The sequence below is a fragment of the Plectropomus leopardus genome, unplaced genomic scaffold (genome assembly GCF_008729295.1).
Source record: "Plectropomus leopardus isolate mb unplaced genomic scaffold, YSFRI_Pleo_2.0 unplaced_scaffold4736, whole genome shotgun sequence".
In the NCBI taxonomy this organism is placed as follows: domain Eukaryota; kingdom Metazoa; phylum Chordata; class Actinopteri; order Perciformes; family Serranidae; genus Plectropomus; species Plectropomus leopardus.
In genome coordinates, this window is record NW_024651955.1 from 1 (window position 1) to 12,942 (window position 12,942).

At 41.0% G+C, this 12,942-nt stretch overlaps 1 protein-coding gene across 1 annotated transcript; it reads left to right on the forward strand.

Annotated features, from left to right (window-relative positions):
- Window positions 1-53: 53 nt before the first annotated feature.
- Window positions 54-12,936, forward strand: muc2.1 (mucin 2.1; the record flags this gene model as incomplete). The annotated part of the gene is made up of 18 exons (XM_042482412.1): window positions 54-179; window positions 278-392; window positions 484-634; window positions 741-854; window positions 947-1,016; window positions 1,143-1,280; window positions 5,522-5,686; window positions 5,785-5,879; window positions 5,964-6,090; window positions 6,214-6,469; window positions 6,965-7,017; window positions 7,123-7,226; window positions 7,369-7,520; window positions 7,637-7,775; window positions 10,422-10,532; window positions 10,654-10,833; window positions 12,469-12,708; window positions 12,810-12,936. Coding segments are annotated over 18 exons (2,463 nt in total), but the record flags the coding sequence as incomplete, so codon positions are not given.
- Window positions 12,937-12,942: the final 6 nt, after the last annotated feature.

The following is a 12,942-nucleotide window of genomic DNA, read 5'->3' on the forward strand; positions in this document are numbered from 1 at the left end:
AAAAAATCCTCACACCTACCTCCATTTATTTAAATCATACCTTATCTTTACAGCTAAGCAGTGCCCTTTCAACATGGTTTATGAGGAGAGCGGCTCGCCTTGCATGGATACGTGCTCACTTCTGGACACAAGTTCACTTTGTGAGGACCACAAAATGGACGGCTGCTTCTGTCCTCATGGTTAGTGCTGTCCACATGTTTCACTCTCTCTTTATTAAAGACTCTTTAATGCTTCAGCTTCTTAGTCTGTGAATGTTCATGTCACATGTCTTTTTCAGGAACTGTGTTTGATGATATTTCCATGAGAGGATGTATTGCTCAATCTGAATGTCAGTGCAGACACAACAAAATCTACAACTCTGGTGAGGTTTACAGAAAGAACGAAGAGGAATGGTATGTCACATATTTCATCAACATATTATTGAATGTGATTTTCTGAATTGTGTTTTTCTGTTGTTAAGTGAAATTATTTGGGTTGTTTCAGTACATGCCGTATGGGTCGATGGGCTTGTAAGAACCTTGAAGCACCTGCTACATGTGCAGTTGAAGAGGGCTCACATGTAACTACCTTTGATGGGAAAACGTACACCTTCCATGGAGACTGTTACTACACGCTCGCCAAAGTGGAAAGCAAGGTGAATTAGCTCAAGTCTTGTACAACTAATGACTGAAAAAATCATCAGCTGATGTAAAACCAGACAGGATTTATTAATTTAATTGCTCTCACTCTGTTTATTTCAGGATGGTTCAAGTCCGAAGTTTACCATCCTGGCTCAGATGGTACCATGTGCAAGCCAAGAGTTTGACACTTGTCTTAAGAGCCTTAAAATTCTGCTGAACAACGACAGAAACAATGTGAGTCAGTGTCTGTCAGTAAAGAAGCCCATAGTCAATAATAAATTCTCACCAACATTGACGCTCAAATGATTGATTCTTTTTTTATTCAGGTATTAATGTTCACTTTCGACGGCACAGTAAAGCAGAACATGCAGACCATCAGTTTGCCATACCACTCAGGTGGGTCAGACACTAAAAATACTATCAATGAAACATGTTATTGTCATCATTCATTCATGCAGTGACACCAGCAAATGATCTGACTGTTTTGTTTTGTTTTGTTTTTTTGTATTTGTCTTTATCAAGGTGACATCAACATTTTCCATGCTTCATCTTTTCACATCATGCTCCAGACCAGTTTCGGACTTCAGATTCAAATCCAGCATGTTCCTGTCATGCAAGTCTACGTCAGCCTGGATAAAAGCTACAAAGCAAAGACACGTGGTGAGCTTTTTGTCTTAACATAAAGATTTTCCAAACGTAGTATTTCAGAATACAGTACAGTTATCTGGCAACTTCATCGCCATATCATAATAATAATAATTGCAATATTGATATAGCAGTCTAGATCAAAAAGATAGATTGACCGACGAACATCTCTGGAGCCTAACAAAAAACCCAAATCATGTTGAAACTTAAACAAAATTCAATAATTATGTTACATGTCATCCAACTGTATTGATATCCGTACCAAAGTGGTAGGTTTGGGTTTTTTAAACTACTGTCTTGGTTTTAAAATTTAAGTTATTTTGGCGTTCGGTGTTGGTACGTGATGACGTCCCCGGCACAACTTTTGATACTTCTTATTATCATCGGACTCCTCTCGCCATGCCAAACATTTCCCACACGCGGGGGAAATAATGTGGCACTCAAGTATAGCAGAGGCACTGCTGGCTCTCCAAACAGCAGGTGTCTCGCCGTCCCCTGACCTGCCCGAGGACATTACTCTACCAGCGCAGAGGACACGGCTTCGGAGGAGATGAAGAAGAGGAGGAATCCGACAGCGTCTGCGACAGAGAGGCAGAAGGCCCTCCTTGCCCTCCATGATCCTCAGCAATGTGAGGTCGCTACAGCGGAAAATGGACGAGCTGCGCATCAATGCCAGAGTGTGCCATGAGTACCGTGAGTCATCCATGTTGGTTTTTCAGACCTGGCTTCACCAGAATATTCCTGAAGTCTGTGAACTGGAGGGCTTTTCTCTCATTCGCGCCGACAGAAGTGAAACTTCGGGGAAAGGCAGAGGTGGGGGAGTGTTTTTATTAATGACAACTGGTGCAGACAGTACACACTCCGTAAGACTGTATGTAACCCTGATGTCAAACCATTGTGTTTGAGCTTGAAGCCGCGGTTTTTCCCCCGCGAGTTTGGGAGTATCATTCTCTGCACTGTGTACGTTCCACCCAGCGGTAACGCTGCAAGTGCAACAGCCCAGATTACTGACTGTGTTCAAGAACAATCACTACACACCCCAGAGGCCCCAACTTTTATTTTAGGAGATTTGAACCTTTGCAAACTTGAGCTGTCACATACGGGCTTTCAACAATATGTTAAATGTGGTACACGAGAAGACAGAATATTGGACAAAAGTTATGTGAACAACGCTTGTATGAGCAGAGCCAAACCCCCATTGGCAAACTCGAACCACAACACAGTGTACCTCATTCCCACGTACAGATCTGCACTCAAAAGCAGCAAACCACTAACCAAGATAAAGATCTGGACTCATGACAGCACTGAGGCTCTGACGGGATGTTTCCGCTCTACTGATTGAAGCCTCTTTCATGAGATGGATGTGAATGATGCTGCTGAGACTGTTACTGATTACATCAAGTTCTGTGTGGATAGTGTTATTCCCCAAAAGGAAAATAAAGTAAAATAACTGTGTATCCTAATAACAAACCATACATAACTAAAGAGGTGAAAGAGTGCATTAATCATTAAAAAAAAATAAATCTTTTAAGAATCAGGACAGACTGCAACTGAAAAAAGTGCAAAAGGAACTTAACTTTATGCTTAGAGATGCCGGGAATAGGCATAAGGAAATTATGGAACAGGACTGCAATGCGATGAACTCTAAAAAGCTGCGGGACACTATGAAAGCCATCACTAATTTGACCCCAGCCAGGAAAGGTCTTTGTACACCTGATGATCTGCAAAAAGCAAATGAACTAAATGAATTCTTTCTGAGATTTGAAACCCATGATTTCTCCTCTGAATGTAATGATGTTTCACAGTCAATATGTGTCACTGACCAGGATCCCAGAGTGCTGGTTGATCCCTTTCAAGTCCAATCACTCTTTAAACACAGTTGTGCTAAGAAAGCCACAGGGCCAGATGGCATCTCAGCATTCCTCCTTAAAACCTGTGCAGAGGAGCTGACACCAGCATTGTGCCCTATTTTTCAAAAATCAGTGGACCTGCACACCGCCCCACCCTCCGGAAGAACTCAGTTATAATACCTGTTCCTAAAAAATCCTGTCCAAAGGAAAGTAATGATTTTCGTCTCGTTGCATTAATGTCTAACATAATGAAATTCTTTGAGAGAATCATGGTGTCATCACTCAAGAAGGACGTTGATTCATTGCTAGATCCATTTCAGTTTGCATATAAGCAGTAGCGTGGCACAGATGATGCTATGAACAGCATCACTCACTTGGGCACTAAACACCAAGAAGACCCCAAAGCTTATGCTCGGTTACTGTTTGTAGATTTTAGCTCTGTCTTTAACACGCTGCAGCCACATTTGTTGATTAAGAAACTGGAAGACATGAATGTTAATCCTTTTATTCTGAACTGGTTTTTATCTTTTCTAACAAACCGTACACAGCATGTCAGAGTTAATAATGCCCTCTAAACGTCTAGGTCAATTAGCACAGGTGCCCCCCAGGGCTGTGTCAGCTTCCCTGTGCTCTTCACATTGTAAACAAACAACTGTATAAGAGTCCACCCTGATAATTACATCATCAAATTCTCAGACGACACTGCTATTCTTGGCTTACTGCATAGAGACAGTAGCCCAGTGGCATATCACTCTGAAATAGAGGAATTTGTTCAGCGGTGTGACTCAAACTACCTTGTGTTAAATGTGAAGAAAACAGAGGAGATGGTGTTCCACCTCAAAGCAGGAGATGATGTGAGGCCAGTGATTATTCACAATATTATTCACAACGATACTTTTTTCATAGACTGAGGGTCTTTGGTGTTGAGCAGAAGTTCATGCTGTTGTTTTATCATGCCGTGTTTGAGAGTATAATTACATATGGAATTTCAGCCTGGTATGGTAATCTATCTGTACAGCTGGAGGCATGGTATTACAGGTATGGTATTACATGCAATGAAAATCATAGGTGTTAAAGATAACCCACCCCTCCAACTCATTTATGAGCAGTCTATTATCACACAGGCGAAGAAAATAGTGTCTGATCCAACACACTTTCTCCATTCTGAGTTCCAGCTGCTACCCTCTGGTAGGAGATTTAGAGTTCCCCGGAGCAGGCTGAACCGCTACAAACACTCTTTATCCCTATGTCTATCAAGACTCTCAACACAGTGATGTTATGTAATGTAATGTGTATTGGATGCAACAGGTATTGCAGGTTAATAGCTCTTAAGATGATATTATTAATTATTATTGAGCATTTTATTATTGAAGGTTGTGCAATGCGTCGCCTCAGCCAGAAGTGCAAATTGGTTGCTGGTGCAACTGTCTTTATGGTGTTGTGGGATGATTTTTAAATGGGCATATTTTGCTGTGTACTGTCAATTGCTGGTGTGGACTGCAGGACTAGCAGAGTCCACAACAAATTTCCCAACGGGGACATTAAAGTATATGAAATGAAATTAAATACCACAATTGTTCATATAATGTTTCTTAAATTTCACATCAGGCAGTAAAGTCATGACAAGTTATTCACATTGTCAATGTTGTCATAACTACCAAATAGCATTGTGGGATATTTATGCTGCCATAGTGACAGGCTATTTTTCACTGAAATAGCATACAATTCACATACTTTTAGTTTCATACTATACTATACTATACTATACTATACTATAAGGTTTTGGACATACTAAGATATCTCACATATTGTTTTAGCCTAGTAAATATCATATTAGTGAGAAATTTTGGATGCAATCACAAATAAATGAACCACCCACAATAGTTGTTGGCCAAATACTGCTTAACAGAGAGACACATATGTGCATGATGATATTTGGTAATCATTTATTGGTTATTATCCATTACAGTATTCGCAATAAAGAAACATACTATATCTATAGCTGTGACCCCCATCGACTTCCCCTCCATTCCTGAATTCCTCCAATTAAAAATAAATAAATAAATAGAAAGGTACATGAGTAAATGGATATTGTAATAGGAGGTGGGGTGGATTTTGCTTTAATACTGTATCTTCCCTCTTCTTCTCTCTCTCCATGAATAAAACTGGAATCTCATTTATAACTTCACATTGCATATCCTCTATTGTCAGTGTGTAATATCTGTTGGGTTTTTTTTCATTATCTGATTTTATCTCAGTTCAAACTAAATTCTGATCCACTGAGTTATCATCTCATCACAGTAATTAACACCTTTCATATTCATATTTGTGATTTCAGTTGCTTGTTATCTGTGTGGAAGTGCTGATAAAATCCAAATGTAATTCTAAAATATTTTGTTTCTTCAGGTTTATGTGGTAACTACAACATGATCTTGTCTGATGACATGAAGACTCCTCAGGGGATCGTCGAGGGAACAGCATCAAGTTTTATTAACTCCTGGAAGGCTAACCTCATGTGTCAAGACAGACAGGGAAGACTTGAGGACCCCTGTTCTCTCAGTGTGGAAAACGGTAAAAAGCACTGATGATTAGTTTTCTATATATCTCTGTTAGTATGTTATGTTTTACTCAGTTAGATAGCTAAAAATAAAAGGTAATTGTTTCTTCAGAGTGGTACGCTAAGCACTGGTGCGCCTTGCTGCTGAGTCCTGACAGCAACTTTGCACAGTGCCGTTCAGTGGTGGATCCTCTGAAGTACTACAAGGTACGACCAAACTTTTCTGTATGTTTGTCATTGAATTTGATTGCACTGTAATTCACTGTAATATGTGTTTGCTGGCTCCTGCAGCGATGCACGTATGCCAGCTGTAACTGTGAGAAGAGTGAGGACTGCCTGTGTGCCGTCTTCTCCTCTTACGCTCGGGCTTGTGCATCAAAGGGAGTGTTCCTGACAGACTGGAGAGCGAACGTGTGCGGTAGGGATTTCTCTCATTACGTTGTGGTCAGGTTGAATGATGATTTCAAGAGTTTGAGCTTCTGTTTGATGAGTCATAACTCTGTTAAGTAACCGTCCTCGCACCGTCCTGTGCACAAAACAGATAAATACACAAAGAGCTGCCCAGCATCTCAGATCTTCTCCTACCAGCATCAGAGATGCCAGCTGACCTGCAGATCACTGGGCACAATGCAGTCAAGTTGCACTTCTGACTTCTTGCCTGTGGATGGCTGCTCCTGCACTGAGGGTCTCTATCTAAATGAAAACGGCGTCTGTGTCCCCATGGCAAAATGTCCCTGCTACCATAACGAAGTCTACATCAAGTCAGGAAAGTCCATCAGCATCAAAGATGAGCACTGGTGAGTCAACTGCAGTTTAAACCAAAGATTTAACATGATTGTGATGGCTGCAGTATTAAAGGGCCAGTGTGTTAGATTCAGGAAAATATACTGGCAGAAATCGAATTTAATATAATGAGTATGTGCCCTGTAGTGCATAATCAAGTGAAAAGAAGAATCATTGTGGGTTTTTTTTATTACCTGAGCTGTTTATTATACTGCTTAATTCAGTTTTTTTTACCTTTCTTTTAAAGAGAATGAGACCTCTGCAGGTAATCCAGCTCCGAGTGAAAAGCTCCTGAAAGTCTTAATCTTTAATCTGTATTAACTGGGGAAAAAAGTGAGCGCACATTAGCAAGTGCCAGGAGAAGTTTCAGCTGGTTGCAATGTGCAGTCCTCACTGCTAGGTGCAACCAAATTCCCCTAAATCTTACACACTGGAACTTAAAAATGCCATTAAATTAAATTGTTAGTGTTCCCTTTGTTTTGCATCTGATATTTTTGATGTACTTTTAGTGTGTGCACTAATGGAGCACTTCACTGCCATTCTTGGAGAACGCGTTCATCAGGTACATTTTTGTTTGTTTGTTTTTACCACAACACAAGTATTTGGCTGATATTTGTCTCGTTAATATTTAATATCTATATTGAATCAGTTTTTACTTGTGTTTCAGCATGCCCTTCTCCAAAAGTGTTCTTCAACTGCTCCGCTGTGACCACAGGAGAGCTTGGACTGCAGTGTGCTCGAACTTGCTTAAATCTTCACAGTGATGATTGTGTGAGTACTCCATCCCAAATAACTGGATCTAATATCTGTTTTGTGAATTTAAAGTTAAACAGTGGTTTGTGGAGAGTTTGGAGCAGTAACTTTAACTGTATCAGTAATGTTTTCCTGTTTTTGGTCACTGTGATCTTCCCAGGTCTCCACAGAGTGTGAGTCTGGCTGTCGGTGTCCAAATGGCCTCCTTGATGATGGCAAAGGTTCCTGTGTGCAAGAAAATCAGTGTCCATGTCAGCACAATGGGCATATTTATGCCCATGGAGCACAAATCCCTGACCAGTGCAACACCTGGTATGTCCTTGTTTTCAATCAGCCATATTATGTTGTGTAAATCTTATCCTCTTTGCCTGGATAATGTACTTGTTTGCAGTATTCAAAACACTTATATTTAACCATTTCTCATCCAGTACCTGCAAAAGTGGAAGCTGGGATTGCACCACCAAAAAATGTGCGGGAACCTGCACTATATATGGGAGTGGTCACTACAGCACATTTGATCAGCAGACATATGGGTTTCATGGAGATTGTGCCTATGTTGCTGTTAAGGTAACCAAGCATGTTAAAATCATTGGAATGACAGGCTGTGTCCAAAATCACTCCATGCTTCACTCACTCACTAATACCTGCCTACACTACTCAGTAGTGAGCAGTAAATGGAGATTTAAGATTTTGAGATTTTAGATTTATTAATTTTTTTTAGATTAAATTTCAAATGTCTACTTACCAGCATTTTGCATCATCACTGACAGCTGTCGAGGTGGTCAACTGTAACTTTTGCATACAGATTTACATCAGTGCACTATGTAGCAGAAGTGGGAACAAGTCATTTTTTTTTGCAAGTACCAAGTGTTTGCACTGAAGTCCCTAATTAAGTTCCAAGCGCTCTTCACAAAGTGTAATGCCAATATCAAATTTACAACAGCCATGAATGCTTTTTTAAAAAATTGCATTTATTTGTTAAAACAAGTTTGCTAGAAATACTCAGATGTTAAGCCAATGTTAGCTAAGCATTAGCTCGCTAACTGTGTTAACTATGTTAATATTAATCTTAACTTACTGCTGTTTGTGCAACTTCAAATGGAAAACAAAGTTTGAAGTTCTTGCAAATTTGTTTGGAAATTTTAAGATAAGATGTTAATTTTCAATGTATGAAACAACAAATGTCAGTCTGGTGACTCTCCAGCAGCAACATAAACAAAGCATAAAATAATACAAATAAGTCCATCCATCTTCTTTCGCTTATCTGGAGTCGGGTCGTGGAGGCAGCAGCCTAAGCAGGGAAGCCCAGACTTCCCTCACCCCGGCCACTTCGTCCAGCTCTTCCCAGGGGATCCCGAGGCATTCCCAGGCTAGCTGAGAGACATAGTCTCTCCAGCGTGTCCTGGGTCTTCCCCGGGGCCTCCTACCGGTGGGACGTGCCCTTAACATCTCATCAGGGAGGTGTCCGGGAGGCATCCTAATTAGATGCCCGAGCCACCTCATCTGGCTCTTCTCAATGCGGAGGAGCAGCGGCTCTACTCTGAGCTCCTCCCGGATGACCGAGCTTCTCACCCTATCTCTGAGGAAGAGCCCAGCAACCCTACAGAGGAAGCTCATTTCGGCCTCTTGTACCCACGATCTTGTTCTTTCGGTCACTACCCAAAGCTCGTGACCATAGGTGAGGGTAGGAACAAAGATTGACTGGTGAATCGAGAGCTTTGCCTTTTCAGCTCAGCTCCCTCTTCACCACGACAGATCAGTGCAGAGTCCGCATTACTGCAGACGCTGCACCGATCCGCCTGTCGATCTCCCGCTTCATCCTTCCCTCACTCGTGAACAAGACCTTAAGGTACTTAAACTCCTCCACTTGGGGCAGGATCTCATCCCCGATCTGAAGGGGGCACTCCACCTTTTTCGGGCTGAGAACCATGGCTTCAGATTTGGAGGTGCTGATTCTCATCCCGGCCGCGTCACACTCGGCTGCGAACCGATCCAGTGAGAGCTGGAGGTCACAGCCTGATGAAGCCAACAGGACCACATCATCTGCAAAAAGCAGAGACCCAATCCTGAGGTCACCAAACCGGACCCCCTTAACACCCTGGCTGCGCCTAGAAATTCTGTCCATAAAAGTTATGGACAGAATCTGTGACAAAGGGCAGCCCTGGCGGAGTCCAACCCTTACCGGAAACGAGTTCGACTTACTGCCGGCTATGCGGACCAAGCTCCGGCACCGGTCATACAGGGAACGGACAGTCCGTATCGGGGGTCCGAAACCCCATATATCCGGAGGACCCCCCACAGGACTCCCCGAGGGACACGGTCAAATGCCTTCTCCAAGGCGGACCGCATCCATCCCCGGGGCCCTGCCACCGAGGAGCTTTTTGACCACCTCGGCAACCTCGGCCCCAGAGATGGAGGAGCCCACCCCCGAGTCCCCAGGCCCTGCTTCCTCACCTGAAGGCATGTCGGTGGGATTGAGGAGGTCTTCGAAGTATTCCTTCCACCGATCCATAACATCCCGAGTCGAGGACAGCAGCGCCCCGTCCCCACTATACAAAGTGTTGACAGAGCACTGCTTCTCCTACCAGGGGCATAAGGCCCCTGACATCTGAGCTCCTAGGATCACTGGGACACGCAAACCCCTCCACCATGATAAGGTGGTAGCTCAGGGAGGGGTGCAAATAAGTTAAGACTAAAAAACACTAAAACCAGTTCAAAGTGGCCAGTCCATGTATGTGTGCATGTTACTGCTCTCTGCGGTCAGTCTTTTTCCAACTAGTGCTTAGTAATACAAGTTTAGTTCTTCATGGTTCTTTCCTGGACCTTCATTGGGTGCAGTCATATTGGTTCAAATTAAGTGAATTTGTGACTTGAGTCTCAAATTCATCTCTGAAAGTCACAGATTTGACTTAACAAAATTCTAATTTTAAAAATCAGAAGTTGAAAGTCAATGTTCAGTATTTTTATGTACATCCACTTAAAGATGATCACTAGTCTTAATAAGAAATCTGAATGCAAAATGCAGCTAACTTTATGCTCTGGATCTCCTGGTCATCAGTAACACTTTCATTTCATGGTCTAGCTTTTTTTTGTTTTTTTTTTCTTTAAATATTGTGGATTAGTAAAGGCCAAGCTGAAGTTTGATTTAATCACTGGTCTCTGACCACAATAACAGAGGCATGCAAAATGTTTAATGAATCCCTCTCTTCACAGAACAATTGTGGCAGTAAAACTGCACAGAAATACTTTGGAGTTATCACAGAAAACGTACCATGTGGATCTACAGGCACCACATGCTCCAAAACTGTCCGAATCCAACTGGGGGTAAGACCTTATACCGACATCCATTATGCATTTTATACCTGAAATATTGAACAAACTCAAATAAATTAACTGCAGTTTTTACATTACAATGAAAGCATAAAAAATCTCTCCATCATTACAGCGAATGGAAGTCAAACTATCAAAGGGTAAATATGAAGAGGTGGAGCTGGGAGGTGGCGCTGAGATTCAGTACACAATAAGGAAGGTTGGCTTGTATTGGGTGATAGAATCTGCCGTTGGTCTGGATGTGATGTGGGATGGCAAAACAACTGTTCGCATCCTCCTGAAACCAGAACACAACGTGAGTGACAGTAATTGTTCTAATGAAGATGACTGAAATCTGTTCCATCAAGAGTTTAATACAATGTACCATTATTTTTATCTGTAGTCAAGCCGTCTTAGTCACAAATATAAGACTCTGAGACAACAAAATTATATATGTACAGTGTCTTAAAGGTTCCACTTTGTAAAAAGTCAGATTTCCTTCAGATGTCTTTTTTAATATTAAACAGGTGTAGGTGATTTATAAATACTGCGAAAGTATCAAAACCACAAGAGAAAAACAATCAGGTCTTCCATGGAGATGTGATCCCACAACTATGCTATATAGACTGAATCACAATGTTTATTTACAATAACTTTAATGCAGAAAACCCTTGTGTTACATACATGATATCAAAGGGCACTAAGCAAACACTGCAATAATTGATTTGTTTTTAGGAATCCAAAAAAGGGCCAACAAAATAATCAGTCTCAGTTTAAGTGTAAACTATGTTTAGAATATTTCGTCCACTTTACCTTGCCGTCAGATAGCCTTTTTCTAAAAGCAGCTGAAGTTGCTCTATCAAAGGCACCTGACTCTGTTGACAAAAACAGTAATTTTACTAAGCAGAACACTGAGGCTGCTGGGCTACTGCAGTCTCATTTGGTTAGTGCTGATGGAGCAATTATATTAAATATAACTAACATTTACACTGATATTGATTTTTCTATATGGCTAAAATATGTCTTGCTGTGGCTTCAGCACAGCACTCCTTAGCTTCTGTGCCTTTAGATTTAGTTTTTCAAAGATGATATCAAAGCATCAAATTACATAAAATAAGCACAGGAGAAAAGTCAGATATGTTGGACCAAGATATGAAACAGTTAACTTTAAATGGTACAGTTATGACTTAAAATGACAACAGAAATAAACAAATCTCTGATTTTACATATCTCTGCCATTTAAATTAGTTGTCAGTTGTCTACTGGGAAAGGATTATTGCTGTTAGTGCAACATCACGGTGATTAGTTCAATATTGATCATTTCAAACTTGAAACAAAAATTCTAAATGGGTTTATTTGTATTTCCTGTTGGCTTGTTTTGCAGTAAATGTGAAGGACATCAGCTGACAGGAAGTAAACATGGAGTCAGACTATACTGCCTGGTAATACATTTCCAGTGAAACAGATAAAAGGATAGAGAGCGCTGCTAAAGGAAATACTGACCAGCCAGTGCAGACTAGGCTTGTTTTCGGCAGGAAGGCTAATAAAGAAAGGCTCTAAAATTGAGCATTTCAGACAGAGGGTGAATACAGGTATAATCAGGCAGACAGTGTGGGGAAGATAAAGTGTTGATTTAACATTTAAGCATGTTAACATGTTCTAGTAAAAACGCAAACAACATGTATAAACCAGAAAATTAGCATAATATGGGACCTTTAACGTCACTGAAAACATTTTTTTAATAATTATTACAATATTCATTATATATGAAGTAAATTTTGTCTTTGTCAACATGAGACAACCATATTTATGACTGGGAAAAAACATGTTTCGTACTGCCAAAAAGTATTTATATGGAATTACCCTCACTGATTGTAATTTCATTTTTCAAACTTTGTTTAAAAAATGACCAACAAATCTACCTTCTACCTTCTCTCTTTTGGTCTTACAGGGAGAAGTTTGTGGCCTGTGTGGAAATTTCGATGGTGATGGAAAGAACGACTACACAACTCAGGGTCAGCTGGTGGTGAGCAGTCCATTAGAATTTGCAAACAGCTGGAAAGTGTCGAAGGAGTGCCCAGATGTGGATATAAATGCTGACCCTTGTGGAGCAAGACCCAATCGACATCACTGGGCAAAAGTGATGTGCAGCATTATAGTTGGAAAAACGTTCACTGCGTGCCACCATAAAGTAATGACACATTTCTAATATGTCATTATTGAAATATTGTTGGTTAAAAAACACATTTAATTAAAAAAAATAATGTGTAATATATTTTGACAACTGAACAGGTAGATCCTCGTCCATTTTATGACAACTGTGTGAGAGACTCATGTGCCTGCGACTCTGGAGGAGACTGTGTGTGTTTCTGCTCTGCAGTCGCAGCTTACGCTCAGGCTTGTAATGAGGCTTCTGTCTGCGTTG